General features: G+C 50.0%; 1 protein-coding gene and 1 pseudogene across 2 annotated transcripts in view; one reads left to right on the top strand and one right to left on the bottom strand.

Annotated features, from left to right (window-relative positions):
- Nucleotides 1–25,151, top strand: part of LOC147118993 (uncharacterized) — a 74,415-nt pseudogene extending 49,264 nt beyond the window's left edge. Inside the window, exons 5-7 of the transcript XR_015077977.1 lie at nt 24,589–24,595; nt 24,643–24,767; nt 24,923–25,151. The product of XR_015077977.1 is annotated as an uncharacterized LOC147118993 (transcript). The remainder of the gene's footprint in view (nt 1–24,588; nt 24,596–24,642; nt 24,768–24,922) is intronic.
- LOC147118992 (uncharacterized) overlaps nt 14,291–27,298 on the bottom strand; it is a 32,159-nt gene continuing 19,151 nt past the window's right edge. The window contains exons 2-3 of the mRNA XM_085984737.1: nt 16,441–16,560; nt 14,291–15,925 (exon numbers count right to left, since the gene is read on the bottom strand). Coding sequence (XP_085840863.1) covers nt 15,346–15,925; nt 16,441–16,544 — 684 coding nt within the window. The 5' untranslated portion in view covers nt 16,545–16,560 and the 3' untranslated portion in view covers nt 14,291–15,345. The remainder of the gene's footprint in view (nt 15,926–16,440; nt 16,561–27,298) is intronic.

Below are 27,298 nucleotides of genomic sequence, written 5' to 3'. Positions count from 1 at the left end.
TATACCACTCCCACTAACGTTTTCTGCCCCTTGGTATTTCTCATTTCTACCCATACAGATTCCACATCATCAGAGCTAATATCCTTCCTTACAACTGTGTATAATCCCCTCTTTAACCCAGCAATGCTACCCCACCTCCTTTTCCTTTTTGCCTGTCTTTCCTGAATATTGAATGCCCCTGGATGTTGAGCAAGTCATGCCAGGAGAGCCCAGCCCTGTGATGTGCTCCTCCTGCTCCATGTGGGGAATTCAGTGACACTGCCCCTGGTGACTACGTGTGCAGGAAATGCATCCATCTGCAGCTATTAGCAGACCGCATTGAGGATCTGGAGCTGCGGGTGGATGGGTTGTGGAGCATTCACGAGGCTGAGAAGTTCGTGGATAGCACGTTAGTGAGTTGGTCACACCGCAGGGAAGGGCTGCACAGGAAGAAAGGAAATGGGTGACCACCAGGCGGAGCAATAGAAGTAGGCAGGTAGTGCAGAAAACCCCCTGTGACCATTCCCTCTCAAACAAGTATACCATTTTGGATACTGTTGGAGGGAATGACTCACCAGGGGAAGGCAGCGGCAGCCAGCTTCCTGGCACTGGGGGGCGCTCCTGCTGCCCAGGAGGGGAGGAAAAAGAGTGGGAGAGCAATAGTCGTAGGGGATTCTATAGTAAGGGGAACAGATAGGCGTTTTCTGTGGCCGTAGACGTGAATCCAGGATGGTTGTTGCCTCCCCTGGTGCCAGGGTCAAGGATGTCACGGAGCGGCTGCAGGGCATTCTGGAGGGGGAGGGTGAACAGCCAGAGGTCGTGGTCCACATTGGTACCAACGACATAGGTAAAAAGAGGGATGAGGTCCTGCAGCAAGAATTTAGGGAGCTAGGGGCAAGATTAAGGAGCAGGACCTCAAAGGTTGTAATCTCTGGATTACTCCCGGTGCCACGTGCTAGTGAGTATAGGAATAGGAGGATAGAACAGATGAATGCGTGGCTAAAGGGATGGTGCAGAGGGAGGGCTTTAGTTTCCTGGGTCACTGGGTCTGCTTCTGGGACAGGTGGGACTTGTACAAGTCGGACGGTTTACACCTGAACCAGAGGGGAACCAATATCCTTGCGGGGAGGTTTGCTAGCACTGCTGCGGGGGGTTTAAACTAATTCGGCAGGGGGATGGGATACAGAGTGGAGCTATAGTAGGGGGTGATGTACAGCCAAATAAGGAGGAAAAAACAAGTCAGCAGGGAAGGCAGAGCAAAGATGTGAAGGCAAAAGGGAATATGGCAGGGCTGGAAGGCATTATTTTAATGCAAGGAGTCCTGCAAATAAGGTGGATGAACTGAAGTTGTTGTTGAACACATGGGAGTACGATATTGTTGCTATCACGGAGACATGGTTGAGGGAGGGTCAGGACTGGCAGCTAAATATTCCGGGGTATAGAATCTTCAGGCGAGACAGAGGGGGGTGTAAAAGGGGAGGGGGTGTTGCAATATTAATTAAGGAGTCTATTACTGCTGTAAGGAGGGATGATATATTAGCGGGTTCCTCTAATGAGGCCATATGGGTAGAACTTAAAAACAAAAAGGGGTCAAGCACCTTGCTGGGAGTGTACTATAGGCCCCCAAACAGTCAGGGGGAGATAGAGGAACAGATATGCAGGCAGATATCAGAAAAGTGTGAAAATAATAGGGTAGTAATAGTGGGGGATTTCAACTTCCCCAATATAAATTGGGATAGTCAGAGTGTGAAAGGCTTGGAGGGAGCAGAATTCTTAAAGTGCATCCAGGAAAGCTTTTTGAGCCACATGTAGAAAGTCCTACAAGAGAGGGGGGGTGGTACTGGACCTAATTCTAGGGAATGTAGCCGGGCAGGTGGTGGAAGTGTCTGTAGGAGAGCATTTTGGCGATAGTGACCACAATTCGTGTGAGATTTAAGGTGGTCATGGAAAAAGTCAAAGACGGCCCGGAAATCAGGGTTCTAAATTGGGGGAAGGCCGATTTTAATAAGGTAAGACAGGATCTGGCAAAAGTGGACTGGAGCAGCTACTTATAGGAAAATCCACATCAAAACAGTGGGAGGCTTTCAGAAGGGAAATAGAGAGAGTACAGCGCCAACATGTTCCTGTAAAGGTCAAGGGTGGGACCAACAAGCAAAGGGAACCTTGGATGACAAAGGATATACAAAAATGCATTAGGAAAAAAAGGGGGGCTTTTGGCAGTTACAAAAGACAAAAGACGGTGGAAGCCCTAGAGGAGTATAAGAGGTGCAGGGGCATACTTAAAAAGGAAATTAGGAGGGCGAGGAGGGGCCATGAAATAACACAGGCGAGCAAAATAAAGAAAATCCTAAGATGTTTTATAAGTATATTAAGGGCAAGAGGATAACCAGGGAAAGGGTTAGGTCCATTAGGGACCAAAGTGGCAAGCTGTGTGTAGAGCCAGGTGAAGTAGGTGGGGTTTTAAATGAATTTTTTTGCCTCAGTGTTCACTATGGAGAAAGACGATGTAGACATAGAAGTCGGGCAAGGGGACTGTGACATACTTGAACATATTAGCATCGAGAGGGAGGAGGTACTAGCGGTTTTAGCAGGCCAAAAAGTGGATAAATCCCCAGGCCTGGACGAGATGTATCCCAGGCTGTTGTGTGAGGCAAAGGAGGAGATTGCAGGGGCTCTGACACAAATTTTCAGAACCTCTCTGGCCACAGGGGATGTACCAGAGGACTGGAGAACAGCTAACGTAGTACCATTATTCAAGAAGGGTAGCAGGGATAAACCAGGGAATTACAGGCCAGTGAGCCTAACATCTGTGGTAGGGAAATTATTGGAAAAAATTCTGAGGGACAAAATTAGTCTCCACTTGGAGAGGCAAGGATTATCGGGAATAGTCAGCATGGCTTTGTCAAGGGTAAATCATGTCTGACCAATCTGATTGAATTTTTCGAGGGGGTGACTAGGTGTGTGGATGAGGGAAATGCTGTGGATGTGGTTTACATGGACTTCAGTAAAGCTTTTGATAAGGTCCCGCATAGGAGACTGGTCAAGAAGGTAAGGGCCCATGGGATCCAGGGGGCCTTGGCGCGTTGGATCCTAAACTGGCTGAGTGGCAGGAGGCAGAGGGTGATGGTCGAAGGTTGCTTTTGTGACTGGAAGCCTGTGTCCAGTGGGGGTACCTCAGGGATCGGTGCTGGGTCCCTTGCTGTTTGTGATCTACATTAATGATTTGGATGAGAATGTAAAGGGTATGATCAGTAAGTTCGCGGATGACACGAAAATTGGTGGGGTGGTAAATTGCGAGGAGGAAAGCCTCAGGCTACAGGACGATATTAACGGGTTGGTCAGATGGGCGGAAAAGTGGCAAATGGAATTTAACCCGGAAAAGTGCGAGTTGATGCATTTTGGACGGACAAATAAGGCAAGGGAATACACAATGAGTGGTAGGACCCTAGGAAGTACAGAGGGTCAGAGGGATCTGGTGTACATGTACATAGATCCCTGAAGGCAGCGGAACAGGTAGATAAGGTGGTTAAAAAGGCTTATGGGATACTTGCCTTCATTAGCAGAGGCATAGAATATAAGAGCAGGGAGGTTATGATGGAGCTGTACAAAACGCTGGTGAGGCCACAGCTGGAGTACTGTGTGCAGTTCTGGTCGCCTCACTATAGGAAGGATGTGATTGCTTTGGAGAGGGTGCAGAGAAGATTCACCAGGATGTTACCTGGGATGGAGCGCCTCAGCTATGAAGAAAGACTCAACAGGCTGGGGTTGTTTTCCTTGGAGCAAAGGAGGCTGAGGGGGGTCCTGATTGAGGTGTACAAAATGATGAGGGGCATAGATAGGGTAGATAAAGAGGAACTTTTCCCCTTAGTAGGGGGGTCAATAACAAGGGGGCACAGATTCAGGGTAAGGGGCAGGAGATTTAGGGGGGATTTGAGGAGGAACTTTTTTCACCCAGAGGGTGGTTGGAAGCTGGAACTCACTGCCTGAAAGGGTGGTAGAGGCAGGAACCCTCACAACATTCAAGAAGTATTTGGATGAGCACTTGAAATGCCATTGCATACAAGGCTATGGACCAAATGCTGGAAAATGAGATTAGACTGGACAGGGAGGGATGGGCGGCGCAGACACGATGGGCCGAAGGGCCTCTTTCTGTGCTGTAAAACTCTATGACTCTATGACTGAGGGGAGAAAGCTACAGAGACCCTATGGGCGGCATAGAGCCTGAGGCCCGGCCCGAGTCACCCGAGCTGAGCTCCCACTTGCAAATGGAGCTGAGCCCCGGGACCGGGCCAAGTGGGGGAAAGCCCGAGTCCCCGGCCGCAAAGGAGCTGAGCCCCGGGACCGGGCCGAGGGGGGGAAAGCCCGAATCCCCCACCGCAAACGGAGCCAAGCACGGGACCGGGCCGAGGGGGGGGAAAGCCGGAGTCCCCGGCCGCAAACGGAGCCGAGGACCGGGCCCAGGGGGCAGCGGCATCGCGCTGGGAATCCGCTCAACTCAAGGCCCAGGCTTCCTGCGCTGCTAGGCCGTGGCTCCGCGCATCCACTGCAATAAAGAGAGATTGCTAAATAGTATTTAAAAGTCAATGAATTTGTTATTTTCCTTAGCGAGAGAGGGAAGAGGAGAGAGAGAGAGAGAGAAGGAGCGAGTGAGGTAAAGAAAGGCAGAAAAAATCAAGATCGCCGAATGAACGGCAGTTTGAAAAGTTAAGCCCCGCGCACAAACGCCATTACACGCCCCCGTGATGCAGCGCACTCCCCGTACGATTGGTCAACCTTCACATCACTCAATGCTAATGAGTAGAATTTTTCCCATTTAATGAGCGGAATTTTGAACGTGTTTTGGATTACCGTCGGCACAATTTTTGTTTGACGGAAAAGTAAATAGGCTTATGACCGTTCCGGAATCGTAAGCGTTCTTTTGATGTAACACACGTGTAGGTACGTTCTATAACTTTTGAGTGTATAGAGGACAGACAGACAGACAGAAGAGCAATTATATATATACTAGCTGGGGGTGCCCGGCGGTGCCCGGCGGTGCCGAGGCTTTTTTGAGGGCATGTTGTTGTTGGAAGAGAGAGAGAGAGCGACTGGGGGGAAGAGTGAGCGTGACTGGGGGGAAGAGAGAGAGCAACTGGGGGGAAGAGAGAGAGCGACTGGGGGGAAGAGAGAGAGCAACTCGGGGAAGAGAGAGAGCGACAGGGGGAAGAGAGAGAGCGACTGGGGGGAAGAGAGAGAGCGACTGGGGGGAAGAGAGAGAGCGACTGGGGGGAAGAGAGAGAGCGACTGGGCGGAAGAGAGGAGAGCAAGAAACTGGGGGAAGAGGGCGAGCGAGAGACTGGGGGGAAGAGAGAGAGTGAGAGACTGGGGGGGGAAGAGAGAGAGCGAGAGATGGGGAAGAGAGAGAGCGAGAGACTGGGGGGAAGAGAGAGAGAGCGAGAGACTGGGGGAAGAGAGAGAGAGCGACTGGGGGGAAGGGGAAGGGGAAGGGGAGGAAGGGGAAGGGGTGGAAGGGGAAGGGGGAGGAAGGGGAGGAGGGGGGTTGGGGAGGGGGGGAGGGAGGGAAGGGGGGCAGGGGAGGAAGGGAAGGGGAGGGGGGGAGCAGGGAGGGGGAGAGGGGGGAGGGGGAGTGGGGTAGGGGAGGGAGGGGAGGGGAGGGAAGGGGGTAGGGATGGGAGGGGGGAGAAGGTGGGGGAGGGGAGGAGGGGGGGAGAGGGGTAGGGGGGGGAGAGAGGGGAGGGACAGAGGGGAGGGAGAGGGAAGGAGAGAGAGTGAGAGAGGGAAAGAGAGAGTGAGAGAGAGGGAAGGAGAGAGAGACAGAGAGAGAGGGAAGGAGAGAGAGACAGAGAGAGGAGGGAAGGAGAGAGAGAGAGAGAGGGAAGGAGAGAGAGACAGACAGAGACAAAGAGGGAAGGAGAGCGAGAGACTGGGGGGAGAGAGACGGGGAGAGAGAAAGAGTAGAGAGACTGGGGGGAGAGAGGGAGAGAGAGAGAGACGGGGAGATAGAGAGAGAGAGAGACTGGGGAGATATAGAGAGAAGAGACTGAGGGGGGAGAGAGATAGCGGATCTGAGGGGGAGAGAGAGAGACTGGGGGAGAGAGAGAGACAGGGGAGAGAGAGAGAGTAGAGAGACTGGGCGGAGAGAGAAGAGAGAGAACTGGGGAGAGAGAGAGAGAATGGGGAGATAGAGAGAGAGCGAGCGAGACTGAGGGGGAGAGAGAGAGCGACTGAGGGGGGAGAGAGGGAGAGAGACGGGGAGAGAGAGAGAGGGAGAGACTGGGGAGAGAGAGAGACTGGGGGAGATAGAGAGAGAGAGACTGAGGGGAGAGAGAGAGAGAGACTGAGGGGAGAGAGAGGGAGAGACTGAGGGGGAGAGAGAGAGACTGGGGGAGAGAGAGAGAGAGACTGAGGGAGGGAGAGAGAGAGACTGAGGGGGAGAGAAAGAGACTGGGGGGAGAGAGAGAGAGAAGGGGGAGGGAGAGAGAGAGAGAAAGACTGAGGGAGAGAGAGCGAGAGAGAGACCGGGGGGGGAGAGAGAGCGAGAGAGAGACTGGGGGGGAGAGAGAGAGACTGGGAGACAGAGAGAGAGTTAAAGAGACGGGGAGAGAGAGAGAGATTGGGGGGAGGAGAGAGGTAGAGGGCTAGAAATTCTGTATCGCCCCATTTGGAGAGGGAAGGAGAGAGAGAGGAGGAAAGAGAGAGAGAGGAAGAGAGAGAGAGAGAGAGAGGGAAGGAGGAGAGAGAGGGAAGGAAGAGAGAGAGAGAGAGGGAAGGAGAGAGAGGGATGGAGGAGGGAAGGAGAGAGAGAGAGGGAAGGAGAGAGAGAGAGAGGGAAGGAGAGAGAGAAGGAGAGAGAGAGGGAAGGAGAGAGAGAGAGAGAGGGAAGGAGAGAGAAACAGAGGGAGAGGGAAGGAGAGAGAAACAGAGAGAAAGAGAGAGAGGGAAGGAGAGAGAGAGAGAGAGGAAGGAGAGAGAGCAAGGGGGTGGGGGAAAGGGGGAAGTGGGGGGAGGGGGAAGTGGGGGGGAGAGGGGTGAAGGGGGGAGGGAGGGGGGGAGGAGGGGGGAAGGGGGGGAAAGGGGGGGAAGGTGGGGAGGGGGAAAGGGCCTGCTGTGTTTTTGTCCCCTTTGTTTCTCCCCCTTCCCCCCTCCTCCTCCCTCCATCCCGTACCAGTCCTCACCTATCCCCCTCCTTAGCAATGTCTTCCTACGTCCCTCTCTCCTCAACCCTCCCTCCCTTCCTCCCCCCCTCCTTCTCTCACCCCCTCCCCCTCCTCGCTCTCTCTCCCTCCCTCCCCCTCTCACTCCCCCTCTCCCCTCTCCCTCTCCTCTCCTCTCCCCTCCCTCCCTCCTTTCCGGTACCAGAATGGAGTCAGTCTGACATCGGGAGGCCGGGTGCCCATCGCTCCGAAGCGAGCCCGGGGTTGCTCACGGTGCGCGCGGTGGGGCCTTTGGAACCGGTTGGCCGGGCGGCAGACTAACGCCTTTCGCTGCGGTCGGGGGGAGAGAGCGACGCCGCCGCTCACCTGCTCTCCTCCGGGCTGTTGTGTATGTCCCTTTAAGGGAATAACTGGTCTCAGACTGCAGTACCGGCAGTGACCACCCCTGAATAATCGGGTCTTAGACTGCAGTACCGGCAGTGACCCACCCCTGAATAACTGGTCTCAGACTGCAGTACCGGCAGTGACCACCCCTGAATAATTGGTCTCAGACTGCAGTACCGGCAGTGACCAACCCTGAATAACTGGTCTCAGGCTGCAGTACCGGCAGTGACCACCCCTGTATAAAAGGCCCTAGCAGGCTTCTGTAGTTTCAGTTTCAAGCTGCCTCTTGTTCAGTAAAGTACCTGTTAAACTGTTCTCCCGAAGTCCGTGTATTATTGAGGCGCGGACTTTACAGTGGCGACGAGTAAGCTCGAACTCACCTGCAGTACTGCATCACCTCACGGGGATCTCGCCTGAAAGGAAGGTCCTGGAAGGTCGTAGTCTGAGCAACGGGCGTCGACCGAGGGCAACCGCCCAAAGAATCCATCGGTGTTTGGAGAATTGCGGGAGAGACTGTGGTTCCAGCGAATCGTGCTAGTAGCAGGTAGCGCGCTGACCCTTCCGGACTGCGGCGGGCTCAAGCTCGATCGAGCGGCTCTCCAAATTGGGCCGCGCAGCGTCGCTGGGAAAAGAAAACAAGAGAGAGAGGGTGGAGCGCACAGGGCGTGGTCGGTGCTCGAGAACAGGACAGTGGAGAGAAAATAAACGGAAGGGAAGGAAAGCGAGACGCACCGAAGCTGCGGGTCACCGCCATTACCCCGTAGAACGCTAGGAGCAGCGTGGCAGTAAGGGGAAGAAGCAAAAGTATGGGAGGCGCCATTTTATCCCGTTGGGAAAGAAGCAAAAGCGCAGGAGGTGCCATTTTATCCCGTTGGGAAAGAAGCAAAAGCGCGGGAGGCGGCATTTTATTCCATTGGGGAAGAAGCAAAAGCGCGGGAGGTGCCATTTTAAATCGCCCAAGATGCCGAAAAGTGGCAGTATCACTGCTTTCGACAACGAGGTAGAAGACTGGACCATGTATGTGGAAAGAATTGAAGTGTACTGCAAGGCAAATGAGGTGGCTGATGGAAAGAGGGCGTTGGTATTATTAAATCTGATCGGTGCGAGTACGTACGGCCTATTGCGGAATTTAATTACCCCAGCTAAACCAATGGAGAAAAGTTTTGAGGAGATTGTTCATATCTTACAGGAACACCTAAACCCTACACCACTGCTGATAGCAGAAAGATTCAAGCTCCATAAAAGAAACCAGCACAAAGATGAGAGCAATGCTGACTATCTTACGGAACTACGCAAGTTATCGAAGCACTGCCAGTTCGGAGCAGGACTGGCAGACACCTTACGGGATAAGTTTGTCTGCGGGCTCCAGGGTGAAGGAAACCAGAAACGACTACTTTCAAAAAAGGACCTGACGCTAGAACAGGCTTTCAGCGTGGCAGTATCCTATGAAGCAGCAGCACGGGGAGCTGCGGAAATACTACAGAAACCACAAGAATACAGCGCTAACAAAATGGCGTATGGAGCCGAAAAGTGCTATCGCTGCGGCAGAACAACCCATGAGCAGAAGGACTGCTGGTTTAAAGACAAAATATGCAGGCAATGCGGGAAAATGGGACATATAGCAAGAGTCTGCAGGTCGGGAAAGAAGACCAACACGACAAGAACTACTAAGGAACAGTACAGGAAGGTAAAGAAATTGACAGACAGTAGTTCCGATGATCAGGAGAGTGATAAGGACTCCGGGAGCAGGCGACTAAGTTGTTTAAAATTACACAACGTGATCGCAAAAGAAGATCACCGAAACATTTGGGTCACCCTCATGATAGCAGGGTCCCCAGTGAAGATGGAATTGGACACAGGATCAGCCCTAACTGTCATAAATCGACAAGACTATGAGCGGCTATTCTCACACATACCCTTAAAGGACACGTCCATTGTATTGAAGACATACACGGGGCAAAATAAGGGTGCCAGTTGAATATAACGGAAAGGAAACACAGAAACTATACATGTATATACTACGAGATGGAGGACCACCATTATTGGGACGTGAATGGATTCAAAGACTACAATTGGATTGGCATTCCATTCTGGCACTAACTGTGACTGACAAAAAAGATGATGACGTCGCACCTGGACGTCTGTCACAAATTCTATCTGACGCGGAAGAGGTGTTCCAACAAGGACTTGGGACTCTAAAAGGAGTAAAGGCAACCATAAAGATTGAGGATAACGCAACCCCAAAATTTTTCAAGGCCAGACCGGTGCCATACACGATACGCCCAGCTGTGGAAGCTGAACTGGAGAGTCTGGAGCGTTCGGGGGTGCTGTCTAAGGTGGACTGGAGCGAGTGGGCCACACCCATCGTTCCTGTAATGAAGAAAGCATTGAGCAGCATGCCTGGGGAGCCAAGGAAGGTTTGCATCTGTGGGGACTTCAAGGTGACTGTGAACCCAGTCCTGCACACAGTACAGTATCCGCTTCCGCGGATAGAAGATATTTTCGCCTCACTATCTGGAGGGAAATGTTTTACAAAGATTGACCTGGCTCAAGCGTCTCTACAAATGGAGGTAGAAGAAGCATCTAGGAAATACCACATGATAAACACTCACAAAGGCCTTTACCAGTACAATCGACTGGTATTTGGGATAGCATCGGCCCCGGCTATGTGGCAGAGGGCAATGGAACAAGTCCTGCAAGGGATCCCGGGGACCCAGTGTTATTTGGACGACATCCTGGTTACGGGCAAAAATGACAATGAACACCTTGCCAACCTGGAACAGGTGCTCACGAGATTGCAGGAATATGGGCTACGAGCCAACCATCCCAAATGCGAGTTCTTCAGGAGACAAATCTCGTATTGTGGCCACATGATTGATGAGGAAGGGTTGCATAAGTCGCCGGACAAGATTGAGGCTGTAGTCAAGGCTCCAGCACCAGAAAATGTGTCGCAACTGAGGTCGTTCCTCGGGTTGGTGAACTACTACCATAAGTTCTTGCCGAATTTATCTACAATTCTGCACCCACTGAACGCCCTCCTTCAAACTGGTGTAACATGGAAATGGAGTGATGAGTGTAAGCGTGCCTTTCAGGAATGTAAATGCCAAATCACTTCAAAAGAAGTATTGGCCCACTGCAACCCAACACTACCGATTCAGTTGGCATGTGATGCGTCACCTTACGGCATTGGAGCGGTGCTGTCACACAAATTCCGTGACGGTTCAGAGAGGCCAATAGCCTTTGCATCGCGCTCGCTAACCTCAGCCGAGCGTAACTACGCCCAGATTGACAGGGAGGCCCTCAGCCTGGTGTGGGGGGTGAAGAAGTTCAATCACGATCTGCACGGGCAGAAATTCACCCTACTGACTGATCATCAACCCCTGGTCTCGATTTTTAACCCAAAGAAGGGCGTTCCGGTGATGACGGCGCAACGGCTGCAAAGATGGTCACTTTTTCTAGGCGCACATCATTATGACATAGAGTACAAAGGTACGAAACAGCATGGAAACGCTGATGGGCTGTCGCGCCTACCGTTGCCTACGGCGGAAGAAGCACCTGCAGTGGACCCTGTGGAGATAGTCCATGCGACCATAGTCGAATGTTTGCCTGTTACAAACGCAAGTATTGAGAAGGAAACCCGAAATGACCCGACACTCTCTCGGGTCTATGATTTGACGGTGAAGGGATGGCCAGCATATGGCGACTCACTGTTGCCAGCATTCTCGCCAAGGAGGGAACAGCTGTCAGTGTGCCGGGGAACCTTGATGTGTGGATCCCGAGTGGTAATTCCACCCAAGTTGAGAGATAGAGTACTCAATGAGCTTCACGAGGGTCATCTGGGAGGGGTAAAAATGAAGAGCCTAGCCAGGGCGTTTGTGTGGTGGCCGGGAATCAATAAAGAAATCGAGGATATGACCAAGAGATGCACAGGATGCCAGAAGGTCCAAAACGCTCCACTACAGGCCCCGCTACGTCCATGGGAGTGGCCCTCATCTCCATGGCAACGGGTACACATTGATTTCGCTGGTCCATTTATGGACTCAATGTTTCTAATCGCTGTGGACGCCCATTCAAAATGGCCAGAGGTCATTAAAATGTCCTCCACCACCACGGAGAAAACTATTGCAGTCCTAAGGACCATCTTCGCCAGGAATGGGTTACCAGAACAGATCTGTTCCGACAATGGCCCACAGTTTGTGTCTGAGGATTTCCGGAGGTTCCTGAAGAATAATGGGGTGAAACTTTACACATCTGCCCCATATCATCCAGCCACAAATGGATTGGCTGAGAGGTTTGTTCAGACCTTTAAAAGGCCATAAAGGCAATGTATAATGATGACATACCACTGCAACACAAGGTGGATAACTTCCTGTTTGCTTACCGGAATGCAACACGTGCAGTAACCAACCAAACTCCAGCCGTACTGCTTTTCAACCGGAGACTAAGATGTCACTTGGATTTGCTCAAACCAAACATAAGACGAGATGTGGAGGATAAGCAGTTCCAGCACATAAATGAGAAGCCAACCAGGAGCTTCCAGATAGGGCAACCAGTCTTGGCCCGCGACTACCGAACAGAAAAATGGCAGCCAGGCACGATATGCACACAGCAGGGACCACTAATGTACACAGTGGACGTTGGAGAGAGCATCGTGAGATGCCATGCTGACCAGATTCTAGAGTCACAGGAACAAGCCAAACCTGTACCACAAGCATGTGCACCTGGTAATGAGCCCGAAGTACAGATTGCGTCTACCTCAGAAGCAGGGGTATTGGAAGCTGACGAACCAACCAATGACAATGAGTCAGAATTGACTCCACCGCCAGAACAGGACACTTGAGAAAGGCGCTATCCATTCTGGATCAGGAAGCCTCCTCAAAGACTGAACTTATAAATGACTATTTCAGTTGATGTATATATTGCTGAGGAAATTGTAATTGTAATTAGTTATTATTTAGTTGTTAAATGAATGTTATGTACTGTTTATCTAAAAGGGGAGGAATTGTTGTGTATGTAACTTTAAGGGAATAACTGGTCTTAGACTGCAGTACCGGCAGTGACCACCCCTGTATAAAAGGCCCTAGCAGGCTTCTGTAGTTTCAGTTTCAAGCTGCCTCTTGTTCAGTAAAGTACCTGTTAAACTGTTCTCCCGAAGTCCATGTATTATTGAGGCGCGGACTTTACACGGGCCTTTGGAACCGATTGGCCGGGCGGCAGACGAACGCCTTTCGCTGCGGTGGGGGGGAGAGACGCCGCCGCTGACCTGCTCTCTTCCCCCAGACTTTCGGGCTGTGCGGGGAAGAGAGAGAGAGAGAGACTGGGGGGGGGGGGGGAGAGTGAGACGCTGAGGGCCTACAGCAGGTTCGACAGGTTCCGGGAGAGAGACGCCGCTGCCCAGCTGCTCGCTTCCCTCTTCCCCCGGGCTTTCGGGCTGCGCGGGGAAGAGAGGGAGAGGGACTGGGGGGGAAAGTGAGATGCTGAGGGCCTTCAGCAGGTTCGACAGGCTCCGGGAGAGAGAGACGCCGCCTGCCGCTCAGCTGCTGGCTTCCCTCTTTCCCTGGGCTTTCGGGCTGCGTGGGGAAAAGAGAGAATAAGACTGTGGGGGGGCGGGGGTAGAGTGAGACACTGAGGGCCTTCAGCAGGCTCGACAGGTTCCGGTCGCGCTGGGAATCCGCTGAACTCGAGGCCCAGGCTTCCCGTGCAGCTAGGCCACGGCTCCACGCATCCACTACAATAAAGAGAGATTCCTAAATATCAAAGTTCAGGTTTTTAAAGCACCCCATAGCTAAGAAGACAACTGCACAAAAGAACCTAATGGGGTTCACACAGAAAGTGGGAAAAATAAACACACAGAAAGTGGGGAAAAAAATCGTTAGGAATCAAGATGGCGGACACTCGCCTCAGTTGAGAATGATTAGGCCCACCCACACATGCACCGGTTGGTTAACCGTCAGGTCACTGAAGTGTAGGATTGGTCAATCATCACGTCACTCAACTGTAGGATGGCCCGCCCGCACACGCAACGAACCCGCCCCCGTGATGCAGCGATTGGTCGACCGTCGGGCCGCTCGACTGTACGATTGGTCAACCTTCACGTCACTCAATGCTAACGAGGGGATAATGAGTGGAATTTTGAACGCTTTTTGGATACCGTCAGCACAATTTTTGTCTCACCGAAAAGTAAATATGCTTATGACCGTTCTGGAATCGTAAGCTTTCTTTTGATGTAACACACATGTAGGTACGCTCTATAACTTTTGAGTGTATAGAGTACGGACAGACAGACAGAAGAGCAATTATTATTATATATATATAGATAGATAGATAGATGAGTAAGTGTCTGCCTTAAATTGGTAGACTTAGGACTGCCACACAAACATGTTAAAGCTTCGTAGAACAATTACCAATCATTTTTAGACTGAAAACTTAAACCTCTTTCACTTTCAGTAAGGAACAGATTGCGGTTTTACACCAATCTCTGATTCAACAGCATGTTTCCAGCATTCACCAGTGTTCTTCGTGAACCTGCGACAGCACCTCCCAAACCCGCGACCTCCACCATCTGGGACAAGGGCTGCAGCCGCATGAGAACACCACCACTCCAAGTCACACACCATCCTGACTTAGAAATATATCGCCGATCCTTCATCGTCGCTGGGTCAAAATCCTGGATCTCCCTCCCTAACAGCACTGAGGGCGTACTGTTGAAGTGCCTTTTTCATAACTCTGGGTAATGACTCAATACACATTCTTGGATTCATCAGACGGAGAAGCCTTTTATTTCCCTTGCAGCAAGGGGAATCAGCACCTCCACTCAAGGGGTGAGGCTACTATTCCAAAGACTCACTTTTCAGGCTGTATATTATACAGTGTAACAAACAATGATTGACACATCATTATCATACATCAAACCGTTTCATGCACAAGAACAATGAATAGAACATCTTATCACATTTCTGTACGTACACATAGTTAATCATTGCTACATACACAAAGACATCTGTCACTACAGACTTACTCCTGTTCTTCTCACAATTGTTCAGTTCCTCTTATCTTACAGGTTGTACATTGGGAACGGTTTCGGTACCGAGCACATTCTGTTCTGACCGTGTTCCAACAGTCTTGCATCAGCTATTTCAATACTTAAACTTTTAACCCATGTCAACCAGTCCATCATGCTTTACGAAATTGACACAAAACTATACAGGATATTTTATATTTCCACAGTACCTTCACCACACGGACTGCAGTGGTTCAAGAAGGCAGCTCACCACCCACTTCTCAAAGGCAATTATGGATGGGCAATAAATGCTGGATTTGCCAGCGACGCCCACATCCCAGGAACGAATTTAAAAAAAACTAAATACAGTTGTAAAGGTGCCTTCTGTTCCATGCCTAGGAGCTCTGAACCATGGCAGAGAGCGACTGGGACACATTTCTTACAGGCCTCGAGATTAACCTGGACAGAGTCTTTGCTGTTGGTGAAGAGAGACAAGAAAGACCAAAGTGCCGTTTGCCCCTGTCAGTGTGGCCCTGAAGGACTGTGTCCAGGCTGAAGTTCTGTTCCCGCCGTACGATCCTCCCCCAGATTGTCCTTTCTGAGCTCCAGCCAGGTGATGCTAAACACTCAGGTGGGAAAGACAATAATCTACAACAATGTGTTTAAAACAAAGCTGATTTATTTGACATATATCGATGATATTATACTCCAGCCCAGTTATAGGGGTTATTAACATCAGCAGAAACAAACCCTAATTGTCAGAATGAACATGGTTCAGTCCTGGATGTGATTAACAGCAGCAAAAACAACAGAATCCAACCCCTACAGTCATTTGTGAACTCGCTGGTGTGTCAGCAGGTGGGATGAATTCGTGAATCCCTTCCCACACACGGAGCAGGTGAACGGCCTCTCCCCGGTGTGAACTCGCTGGTGTCTCAGCAGTTCCTTTTTGCTTTTAAAGGTCTTCTCACAGTCAGAGCATTTAAAAGGTCTCTTATCAGTGTGAACAGGTTGGTGTGCAGTGAGGTTGGAGGAACAAGTGAATCCCTTCCCACACACTGAGCAGATGAACAGCCTCTCCCCAGTGTGAACTCGCTGGTGTTTCAGCAGGGTGGATGAACGAGTGAATCCCTTCCCACATGGAGCAGGTGAACGGTCTCTCCCTGGTGTGAGTGCGTCGATGAGTTTCGAGCTGGGACGAGTAATTGAATTCCTTCCCACAGTCCCCACATTTACACCGTTTCTCCCCGGTGTGACTACACTTGTGTCTCGACAGGCCAGATGATTGGCTGAAGCCTCGCCCACACACAACAACACGTGTACGGTTTCTCCAGGCTGTGAACAGTGCTTTTTGTTTCCGTGTTCAAAGGCCGATGATATCCAGGTCCTGTCCGCCCCTTCTAATAACCTGTAAAATGAATTTGAAACAGGAAAAAGGGAGCGTGAGCGAGAACCCACAATAAAACAAAGATAGGCTGTGAAATTGAGTTTAATGAATCTGGTCATTTGTGGGGCCGGCAGCAGAAACAAGTCACCATGAAAGCTGCTGGATTGTCGTAAAACCCAACTGGTTCACTAATGTCCTTCAGGGAAGAGATTCCACCACCTGGTCTGGGCCTACACACGACTCTGGCCTCTATGGGAGGAGAGAGAGAGGTGGGAGGAGCGATGGAGAGGGACTTTAAACATCTGCAACTTGATAAGGCTTCTTTGACTGAACCTGCCAAACCCGCGACCTCCACCACCTAGAAGGACCAGGGAAGCACGTGCATGGTGCAAGATCCCAGAGGGACCCCGGTTCCTAATGATTCGAGGTTGACCCGTATTGGGGACAGTGATTTAACTTTATTCAGCACAAGCAAAACTTAATACATTACAGTGTTCGAGCAGCAGCTAACAGAGAATAATTGAGACTTATATTACCACTTATACTCTGGGTGGAAGCGCAGCTGTGAGCAGGCTGCACCCTGTGTCTCTTGTCTCTCTCTCGCCGTCTCCCGGGTGTAAGAATCCTGAGAAATCTCCATTTCAGATTCCCACTAGCTAACATGGATGAAATAAGCATTATTAGTTGTAGGTTTAAGTGTGTATTATGGAACTGTCAGTCAATGCACGCCAATTCTTGAATAATCATGCTTTTAAACTAGTGTAATGTGCCTTGGGTATCCATCTTGTGGATAATTTTTACTAAGTATGATCTCTCTCTAGCCCTCAATTGTCCCAATCTAAATTCTATGTCGCTCTCCGCTGCAGCTTCAGTTTCAATCCCTCTGACAGGTACCAGTGTCTTTAACTCTATCCTGATTGTTTCATGAATTAGATAGTTTCTTGATCGAGTATGTGTCAGTGCTTTAAAAGTTGTCTCACTCTCCTGAGCCACATTAACCATTTCATGTCGTGCTGTTGTCAATAACTGAACATGTCCGAGACCCGTTCTTCAGTGTAAATTCACCATACATTTCCACATGCTAATTGCTTCCGATGTAACAAATCACATCTGTCCACACACAATATCCTGCCACACGTGCCATCCGATACGAACCATTCATGGGCTTTCAGGTGATCTCATCAAAAGATGGTGAGGTGTCTGGAGATCTTTGCTCACCTCCCACTGTATGGTCCCGATGTCTCGGGTAGTGACCAGTCTATCAAATGAAGTTTTCTTACAAAGTTCACAGGCAAGGACACAAACCTCTCCAAGAGAAAACTATCAATTGACTTTTTTCAACTGCGCTTTCCTGCCTTTCCCGAGACTGTTCATTAATCCCAGATTGAGACCTTTCGGTGAATCGTACACAGGTGATTTATTCCAATTCAACTGAGGAAATGATTCCCATTTGGTGGTGAATGAAACATTTCCTGTTTCTATCTGACATCCTCAATCACTTCCTCTCATTCCATATTACACATCCCATTAATTACCATTCTATCTCATTCATGAGCCCTGGAGGAACTTTACTGTCCAATACACTATTAAAGATAGGAAACAAATCAAACCTTCCCACTTGGTCCCAGTTATTAACACATTTTGGGTTTTTAAATTTATTTTAGAGGATCTTTTTATTTCCCAAAATAATCCGATGTATTGCGCCTGAGTCCATTTTATCATTGCAGTATTGTTGGGCTGACAGGTTTTGTCAATGTTCAATTTTATTTCCCAAAAACTTTCTTCCCTGACACACAGCAATTGGCAGGACCACCTTAGACTGCTTTCCACCAGTTTCTTTTAATGAAAATTTGACTATCTTAAACTTCAGGTAAATTTTTCCTTTTTGAGTGCTTGAAACAGCAACGTATATCAATTTTATTTTTATCAATTCATCTCATCAATTCCCATTTCAGAAAGAAGTGATGCCCAGGCTTGCTGGTTTACATGCTGGTTTCATATTAGAGACACAAGTGCTTGGAATTAGTTTGGAGGTGTTGTGTATGTACCTTTAAGAGAAGAACTGATTCTATACTGCAGTGCTGGCAGTGACCACCCCTGTATATAAAGCCATAGCAGGCTTCTGTACAGTCTTAAGTTACCCTCTGTTCAGTAAATACCTGTTTTATTGTTCTCCCGCAGTCTGTGTATTATTAAGGCGCGGACACTACAGTGGCGACGAGCAGGTTCGAACTCACCTGCAGTACTGCATCACCTCACGGGGATCTTTCCCTGAGAAGAAGCTTCTTGGAGGTCGAAGTCAGAGCAATGGGTGTCGACCGCGGGCAACCGCCCAAGGATCCATCGGAGTTCGGAGAGTTGCAGGAGAGGCTGTGGAGAGCTGGGCTTGGCTCCCCAGTCAAGGTGTTCCAGCAAATCGTGCTGGTAGCAGGTAGTGCGCTGACCCTTCCGGACTGCGGCGGGCTCGAGCGGCTCTGCAAAGGGGCCGTGCAGCGTCGTCGGGAGGAAAAGAGAGAGAGGGTGCAGCGCACAGGGCGCGGTCGGTGCTCAAGAACCGGGCAGCGTAGCGAAAATAAAACAAGGGGAAGGAAAAGTGAGACGCGCCGAAGCCGCGGGTCGTCGCCATTACCCTGCAGAACGCTAGGAGCAGCGTGGCAGCAAGGGGAAGAAAGAAAAGCGCGGGAGGCGCCATTTTATTCCATTGGGGAGGAAGGAAAAGCGCGGGAGGCGCCATTTTAATCCATTGGTGAAGAAGAAAAAGCGCGGGAGGCGCCATTTTAATCCATTGGTGAAGAAGAAAAAGCGCGGGAGGCGTCATTTTAAATCACCCAAGATGCCGAAAAGTGGCAGTATCACTGCTTTCGACAACGAGGTAGAAGACTGGACCACGTATGTGGAAAGAGTTGAAGTGTACTGCAAGGCAAATGAGGTGGCTGATGGAAAGAAGGCGTCGATATTATTAAATTTGATGGGCGGGAGAATGTACGGCCTATTGCGGAATTTAATTACCCCAGCTAAACCAATGGAGAAAAGTTTTGAAGAGATTGTTAATATCTTACAGGAACACCTAAACCCTACACCGCTGCTGATAGCAGAAAGATTCAAGTTCCATAAAAGAAACCAGCACAAAAATGAGAGCAATGCTGACTATCTTACGGAACTACGCAAGTTATCGAAGCACTGCCAGTTCGGAGCAGGACTGGCAGACACCTTACGGGATAAGTTTGTCTGCGGGCTCCAGAGTGAAGGAACCCAGAAACGACTACTTTCGGAAAATGACCTGACGCTAGAACAGGCTTTCAGCGTGGCAGTATCCTACGAAGCAGCAGCACGGGGAGCTGCGGAAATACTACAGAAACCACAAGAATACAGCGCTAACGAAATGGCGTATGGAGCAGAAAAGTGCTATTGCTGCGGCAGAACAACCCATGATCAGAAGGATTGCTGGTTTAAGGACAAATTATGCAGGCAATGTGGGAAAATGGGACACATAGCAAGAGTCTGCAGGTAAGGAAAGAAAACCAACACTACAAGAACTACTAAGGAAAAGTACAAGAAAGTAAAGAAATTGACAGACAGTAGTTCGGAAGATCAGGAGAGTGATAAGAACTCCGGGAGCAGGAGACTAAGTTGTCTAAAGTTACACAACGTGATCGCAAAGGAGGGTCACCGAACCATTTGGGTCACCCTCATGATAGCAGGGTCCCCAGTAAAGATGGAATTGGACACAGGATCAGCCCTAACTGTCATGAATCGATGAGACTGTGAGCGGCTATTCTCACACATACCCTTGAAGGACACGTCCATTGTATTGAAGACATACATGGGGCAAAAAGTCTACCCCAGAGGAAAAATAAGGGTGCCAGTTGAATACAACAGCAAGGAAACACAGAAACTGTATCTATATATACTACAAGATGGAGGACCACCATTATTGGGACGTGAATGGATCCAAAAAATACAATTGGATTGGCATTCCATTCAGGCGCTAACTGTGACTGACAAAAAGGATGATGACGTCACACCTGGACGACTGTCAAAAATTCTAACTGACGTGAAAGAGGTGTTCCAACAAGGACTTGGGACTCTAAAAGGAGTAACGGCAATAATAAAAATCGAAGATAACGCAAACCCAAATTTTTTTAAGGCCAGACCGGTACCTTATGCGATCCGCCCAGCCGTTGAAGCAGAGCTGGAGAGTCTGGAGCGTTCGGGTGTGCTGTCCAAGGTGGACTGGAGCGAGTGGGCCACACCCATCATTCCTGTAATGAAGAAATCATTGAGCAGCATGCCTGGGGAGCCGAAGAAGGTTCGCATCTGTGGGGACTTCAAGGTAACTGTGAACCCAGTCCTGCACACAGTACAATATCCACTTCCACGGATAGAAGATATTTTCGCCTCACTATCTGGAGGGAAACGCTTTACAAAGATTGATCTGACCCATGCGTATCTACAAATAGAGGTGGAAGAAGCATCTAGGAAATACCTCACGATAAACACTCACAAAGGCCTTTACCAGTACAATCGACTGGTATTCGGGGTAGCATCAGCCCCGGCTATTTGGCAGAGGGTGATGGAACAAGTCCTGCAAGGGATCCCGGGGACCCAGTGTTATTTGGACGACATCCTGGTTACGGGCGAAAATGACAGTGAACACCTTGCCAACCTGGAACAGGTGCTCACTAGATTGCAAGAATATGGGCTACGAGCCAACCGCCCCAAATGCGAGTTCTTCAGGAGACAAATCTCGTATTGTGGCCACGATTGATGAGGAAGGGTTGCATAAGTCACCGGACAAGATTGAGGCTGTAGTCAAGGCTCCAGCACCGGAAAATGTGTCGCAACTGAGGTCGTTCCTCAGGTTGGTGAACTACTACCATAAGTTCTTGCCGAATTTATCTACAATTCTGCACCCACTGAACGCCCTGCTGCAAACTGGAGTAACATGGAAATGGAGTGATGAGTGTAAGCGTGCCTTTCAGAAATGTAAATGCCTAATCACTTCAAAAGAAGTGTTGGCCCACTACAATCCAACACTACCGATTCGGATAGCATGTGATGCATCTCCCTACGGCATCGGAGCGGTGCTGTCACACAAATTCCTTGACGGTTCAGAGAGGCCAATAGCCTTTGCGTCACGCTCGTTAACCTCAGCCGAGCGTAACTATGCCCAGATTGACAGGGAGGCCCTCAGCCTGGTGTGGGGGTGAAGAAGTTCAATCACTATCTGCACGGGCAGAAATTCACCCTACTGACTGATCATCAGCCCCTGGTCTCCATTTTTAACCCAAAGAAGGGCGTTCCGGTGATGACGGCGCAACGGCTGCAAAGATGGTAACTTTTTCCAGGGGCACATCAGTACGACATAGAGTACAAGGGTACGAAACAGCATGGAAACGCTGATGGGCTGTCGCGCCTACCGTTGCCTACGGTAGAGGAAGCACCTGCAGTGGACTCTGTTGAGATATTCCATGCGACCATAGTCGAATGTCTACCTGTTACAAACTCAAGTATAGAGAAGGAAACCCGAAATGACCCGACACTCTCTCGGGTCTATGATTTGACGGTGAAGGGATGGCCAGCACATGGCGACTCACTGTTGCCAGCATTCTCGCCAAGGAGCGAACAGCTGTCAGTGTGCCGGGGGACCTTGATGTGTGGATCCCGAGTGGTAATTCCACCCAAGTTGAGAGATAGAGTGCTCAACGAGCTTCATGAGGGTCATCTGGGAGGGGTAAAAATGAAGAGCCTAGCCAGGGCGTTTGTGTGGTGGCCGGGAATCGATAAAGAAATCGAGGATATGAACAAGAGATGCACAGGATGCCAGAAGGTCCAAAACGCTCCACCACAGGCCCCACTACATCCATGGGAGTGGCCCTCATCTCCATGGCAACGGGTACACATTGATTTTGCTGGTCCATTTGTGGACTCAATGTTCCTAATCGCTGTGGACGCCCATTCGAAATGGCCAGAGGTCATCAAAATGTCCTCCACCACCACGGAGAAAACTATTGCAGTTCTACGGACCATCTTCGCCAGGAATGGCTTGCCAGAACAGATTTGCTCCGACAATGGGCCACAGTTTGTGTCCGAGGATTTCCGGAGGTTTCTGAGGAATAATGGGGTGAAACATTACACATCTGCCCCATATCATCCAGCCACAAATGGATTGGCTGAGAGGTTTGTTCAGACCTTTAAAAAGGCAATAAGGCAATGTATAACGACGACATACCACTACAACACAAGGTGGATAATTTCTTGTTTGCTTACCGGAATGCGACACATGCAGTCACCAACCAAGCTCCAGCCATAATGTTCTTCAACCGAAGGCTAAGATGTCACCTGGATGTGCTCAAACCAAACATAAGGCGAAATGTTGAGGATAAGCAACTCCAGCACATAAATGAGAAGCCAACCAGGAGCTTCAAGATAGGGCAACCAGTCTTGGCCCGTGACTACCGAACAGAAAAATGGCAGCCAGGAACGATATGCACACAGCAGGGACCACTAATGTACACAGTGGATGTTGGAGAGAGCATCGTGAGACACCATGCTGACCAGATTCTAGAGTCACAGGAACAAGCCAAACCCATACCACGAGCAGGTGCACCTGGTAATCAACCCGAAGTACAGATTGCGTCTACCTCAGAAGCAGTGGTATTGGAAGCTGACGAACCAACCAATGACAATGAGCCAGAATCAACTCCGCCGCAAGAACAGGATACTCGAGAAAGGCGCTATCCAGTCAGGATCAGGAAGCCTCCTCAAAGACTGAACTTATAAATGATTATTTCAGTTGATGTATATAGTACAGAGAAAATTGTAATTGTAATTAGTTATTATTTAGTTGTTAAATGAATGTTATGTACTGTTTATCTAAAAAGGGAGGAATTGTTGTGTATGTACCTTTAAGAGAAGAACTGATTCTATACTGCAGTACCGGCAGTGACCACCCCTGTATATAAAGCCATAGCAGGCTTCTGTACTTCAGTCTTAAGTTACCCTCTGTTCAGTAAATACCTGTTTTATTGTTCTCCTGCAGTCCGTGTATTATTAAGGCGCGGACACTACAGGAGGTAACTTCCATATCTCCCCTTCTCGAGCACTCTGTCTCAGGAAATAACACCTGACCCTGAATGGGTTAAGTCCGAGTCTTTGACAGGCAAAGCCTTTCGTCCAAATCGTCACCATGCTGGGATTTATTTTAAATATCTGGCGATGCCTGCAGATAGATTCTTAAATTCTTAAAGCTGCTGGATCTCTTGTTAAGGAATCAATATTCATGCAGGCTGGAAAACCCTGGTCACCTGTTTAAAAGACACAAAAACAGAGAATCCATTGTGGCTCCACTTAAGTGCCCAAAGGGCTCATTTGTGAAATCAGAATTTTCCTTCCGCACCGTGGGGTTAGTAATGTCCAATATCTTTAAATTTCATTCAGCAATACAAAAGTTGTAGCTTGGTGAATTAAAAAAGGCAGCTGTCCGCTGACAGGGTTAACTCCTTTGCAGGTTTATATATTCAGTGTGAGAGGTTGCAGCCTAGAGGAGTCCATGGGCCGTGTATATATTCAGTGTGAGAGGTTGCAGCCCCTGTATAGTTACCTGAAGGGGCTGCTCCTCAACTCTTGGTTACACTTTAGCCCCACGCTCCTAATCTTTGCCCGCCCGGTGCAGAGGGGGGTGGGTAAGTCGGAGGATCTTCTCCTGGACCTGCTCTTGGGCCTGGCAAAAACAGAAATTTGTAGTCCCTGGATGGGTGGCGCCCATGGGGTGGGTCACTCTGGCTGCCTGCCTCTCTCCCGCGGTCTTGTCCCTGCCCGTGTGGCCCTGGAGAGGGAGCAGGCGGTGTCCACCGGTTCACTTGATACCTTCCTCGACCGGTGGGCACCTCAGGGTACAGAGTGTCTCTCAGACACTGGCAACAACATTCTGGTTTAGTTGGGAAGGTTCCCTTTGCTTTTGTTGGGACTTTGTTGCTTATTTTAGCTTCTTCCAGTTTGATTGGATCACATGATTTGGGGAACAAGAGAGGAAAGAATGTTGCAAGGAAACTAGAATTGTCTGTTCTGAATTTCTATCCTGTACTTACAGCGATGACTTTTGTAAACTCCTTTTACAGGGTATTAGAAGGGGAGGATTTACAGACGGGAAACTCAAACCAAACATCACATCAAAATCTGACAGAGTCACTCCATTCATCAGGACCCGAATATCATCAGCCTTTGGCTGTGGAAGGAGAAATGTTTGTTTGTTCTGTCTGTAGGAAAAGATTTCAAACATCAGTGTGACTGGAAAAGCACCGAGACACACACCCGAGTGAGAGTGTTCCAGTGCACTGACTGGAAAGAGCTTTAACCAGTTACACAGCCTGAAAAAACATCGCACCATTCACAGCGGGGAGAAACCGTACACGTGTTCTGTGTGTGGACGAGGCTTCAACTGATCGTCCAACCTGGAGAGACACAAGGACACCCGCACCATGGAGAAACCGTGGAAATGTGGGGACTGTGGGAAGGGATTCAATTACCCGTACCAGCTGGAAATTCATGGGCGCAGTCACACTGGGGAGAGGCCGTTCACCTGCTCCACGTGTGGGAAGGGATTCATTGATTCATCCACCCTGCTGAGACACTAGCAAGTTCACACTGGGGAGGAGACGTTCACTTGCTTCACGTGTGAGAAGGGATTCAGTCGATTAACCAACCTCACTATACACCAACTTGTTCACACTGAAAAGAGACCTTTCAAATGTTCTGAGTGTGAGAAGAGCTTTAAAAGCACAAGATATCTGCAGAAACACCAACAAACTCACACTGGGGAGAGGCCGTTCACCTGCTCAGTGTGTGGGAAGGGATTCCCTCAGTCATCCCACCAGCTGACAGGCCAGCGAGTTCTCACAGGGGAGAGGCCGTTCACCTGCTCCACGTGTGGGAAGGGATTCATTGATTCATCCACCCTGCTGAGACACCAGCGAGCTCACACTGGGGAGAGGCCGTTCACCTGCTGTGTGTGGGAAGGGATTCACTCGGTCATCCGTCATGCTGAGACACCAGCAAGTTCACACTGGGGAGAGGCCGTTCACCTGCTCTGTGTGTGGGAAGGGATTCACTCGGTCATCCGTCGTGCTGAGACACCAGCGAGTTCACAAGTGAGGCAGTGGTTGGATTATGCTGTTATTGCTGCTGTTAATCGTATCTAGGACTGAACCGTGTTCATTCTAACAGTTGGGGTATGTTTCTGCTGATGTTAAACTCCAGCCCAGTTATTAATATTCTTGATATATAGCTGATTGACTTGTTGGGACTGCAGTGTCCCTTTAAGAACCGCTGTCTGATTTTTGCCCCTAAATTCAGGGACTCTCATCAGAAATTTGTTTGCAATAAAATTATGAACTTTTACTTCAATGCTAAATTGATCTTTGGTACAATTCTTACTGACTTGCACGTTACACACAGTGGCACCTCCAGTATCCACCAGAAAGAAGGGGAATGGGAATTGGTGGCGAATTGAGAGCCCCAAATGTTGCCCCTCCCGTCTGGTACAGCAATCACCTCGGCACGGGAATGGAAACATGTCCAATCAGCAGTGAAGATTAACCATGCTGATAACTGGGATGGCAGGAATGACGTATGAGGAGAGATTGGGTCGATTGGGCTTATACTCGCTGGAGTTTAGAAGAATGAGAGGGGATCTCATTGAAACTTATAAAATTCTAACAGGACTAGACAGACTAGATGCAGGAAGGATGTTCCCGATGGTCGGGGAGTCAGGGGTCACAGTCCAAGGATAAGGGGTAAGCCATTTAGGACCGAGATGAGGAGAAATTTCTTCACCCAGAGAGTGGTGAACCTGTGGCATTCTCTACCACACTAGGCAGTTGATGTCAATTAATTAAATACATTCAAGAAGGACTTAGATATATTTCTTAAGGCTAAAGGGATCAAGGGATATGGGGAGAAAGCAGGGACAGGGTACTGAATTTGGATAATCAGCCATGATCTCATTAAATGGCGGATCAGGCTCGAGGGGCCAAAAGGCCTACTCCTGCTATTATCTTCTAGAGTCTGGGGAGTAGGGGTGAAAGAGGAGTTGGGGTGAGGGGGGTTGGAGAGTAGGGGTGAAAGGAGTTGAGGTGATGGGGTTGGAGAGTAGGGGTGAAAGAGGAGTTGGTGTGAGGGGTTGGAGAGTAGGGGTGAAAGAGGAGTTGGGGTGAGGGTGTTGGAGAGTAGGGGTGAAAGAGGAGTTGGGGTGAGGGGGTTGGAGAGTAGGGGTGAAAGAGGAGTTGGGGTGAGGGGGGTTGGAGAGTAGGGGTGAAAGAGGAGTTGGGGTGAGGGGGTTGGAGAGTAGGGGTGAAAGAGGAGTTGGGGTGAGGGGGGTTGGAGAGTAGGGGTGAAAGAGGAGTTGGGGTGAGGGGTTGGAGAGTAGGGGTGAAAGAGGAGTTGGGGTGAGGGGGGTTGGAGAGTAGGGGTGAAAGAGGAGTTGGGGTGAGGGGGTTGGAGAGTAGGGGTGAAAGAGGAGTTGGGGTGAGGGGGTTGGAGAGTAGGGGTGAAAGAGGATTTGGGGTGAGGGGGTTGGAGATTAGGGGTGAAAGAGGAGTTGGGTTGAGGGGGTTGGAGAGTAGGGGTGAAAGAGGAGTTGGGGTGAGGGGGGGTTGGAGAGTAGGGGTGAAAGAGGAGTTGGGGTGAGGGGGTTGGAGAGTAGGGGTGAAAGAGGAGTTGGGGTGAGGGGGTTGGAGAGTAGGGGTGAAAGAGGAGTTGGGGTGAGGGAGGTTGGAGAGTAGGGGTGAAAGAGGAGTTGGGGTGAGGGGGGGTTGGAGAGTAGGGGTGAAAGAGGAGTTGGGGTGAGGTGGGTTGGGGAGTAGGGGTGAAAGGAGTTGGGGTGAGGGGGTTTGGAGAGTAGGGGTGAAAGAGGAGTTGGGGTGAGGAGGGTTGGAGAGTAGGGGTGAAAGAGGAGTTGGGGTGAGGGGGGTTGGAGAGTAGGGGTGAAAGAGGAGTTGGGGTGAGGGGGGTTGGAGAGTAGTGGTGAAAGAGGAGTTGGGGTGAGGGGGGTTGGAGAGTAGGGGTGAAAGAGGAGTTGGGGTGAGGGGGTTGGAGAGTAGGGGTGAAAGAGGAGTTGGGGTGAGGGGGGTTGGAGAGTAGGTGTGAAAGAGGAGTTGGGGTGAGGGGGTTGGAGAGTAGGGGTGAAAGGAGTTGAGGTGATGGGGGTTGGAGAGTAGGGGTGAAAGAGGAGTTGGGGTGAGGGGGTTGGAGAGTAGGGGTGAAAGAGGAGTTGGGGTGAGGGGGGATGGAGAGTAGGGGTGAAAGGAGTTGGGGTGAGGGGGTTGGAGAGTAGGGGTGAAAGAGGATTTGGGGTGAGAGGGGTTGGAGAGTAGGGGTGAAAGAGGAGTTGGGGTG

This window comes from Somniosus microcephalus, chromosome 4, assembly GCF_052327205.1.
Source record: "Somniosus microcephalus isolate GS21.2 chromosome 4, FLI_Smic_1.0, whole genome shotgun sequence".
Classification (NCBI taxonomy): domain Eukaryota; kingdom Metazoa; phylum Chordata; class Chondrichthyes; order Squaliformes; family Somniosidae; genus Somniosus; species Somniosus microcephalus.
Note: the sequence above shows the minus strand (reverse complement) of the source record. Positions and strands in the feature narration are given on the sequence as shown.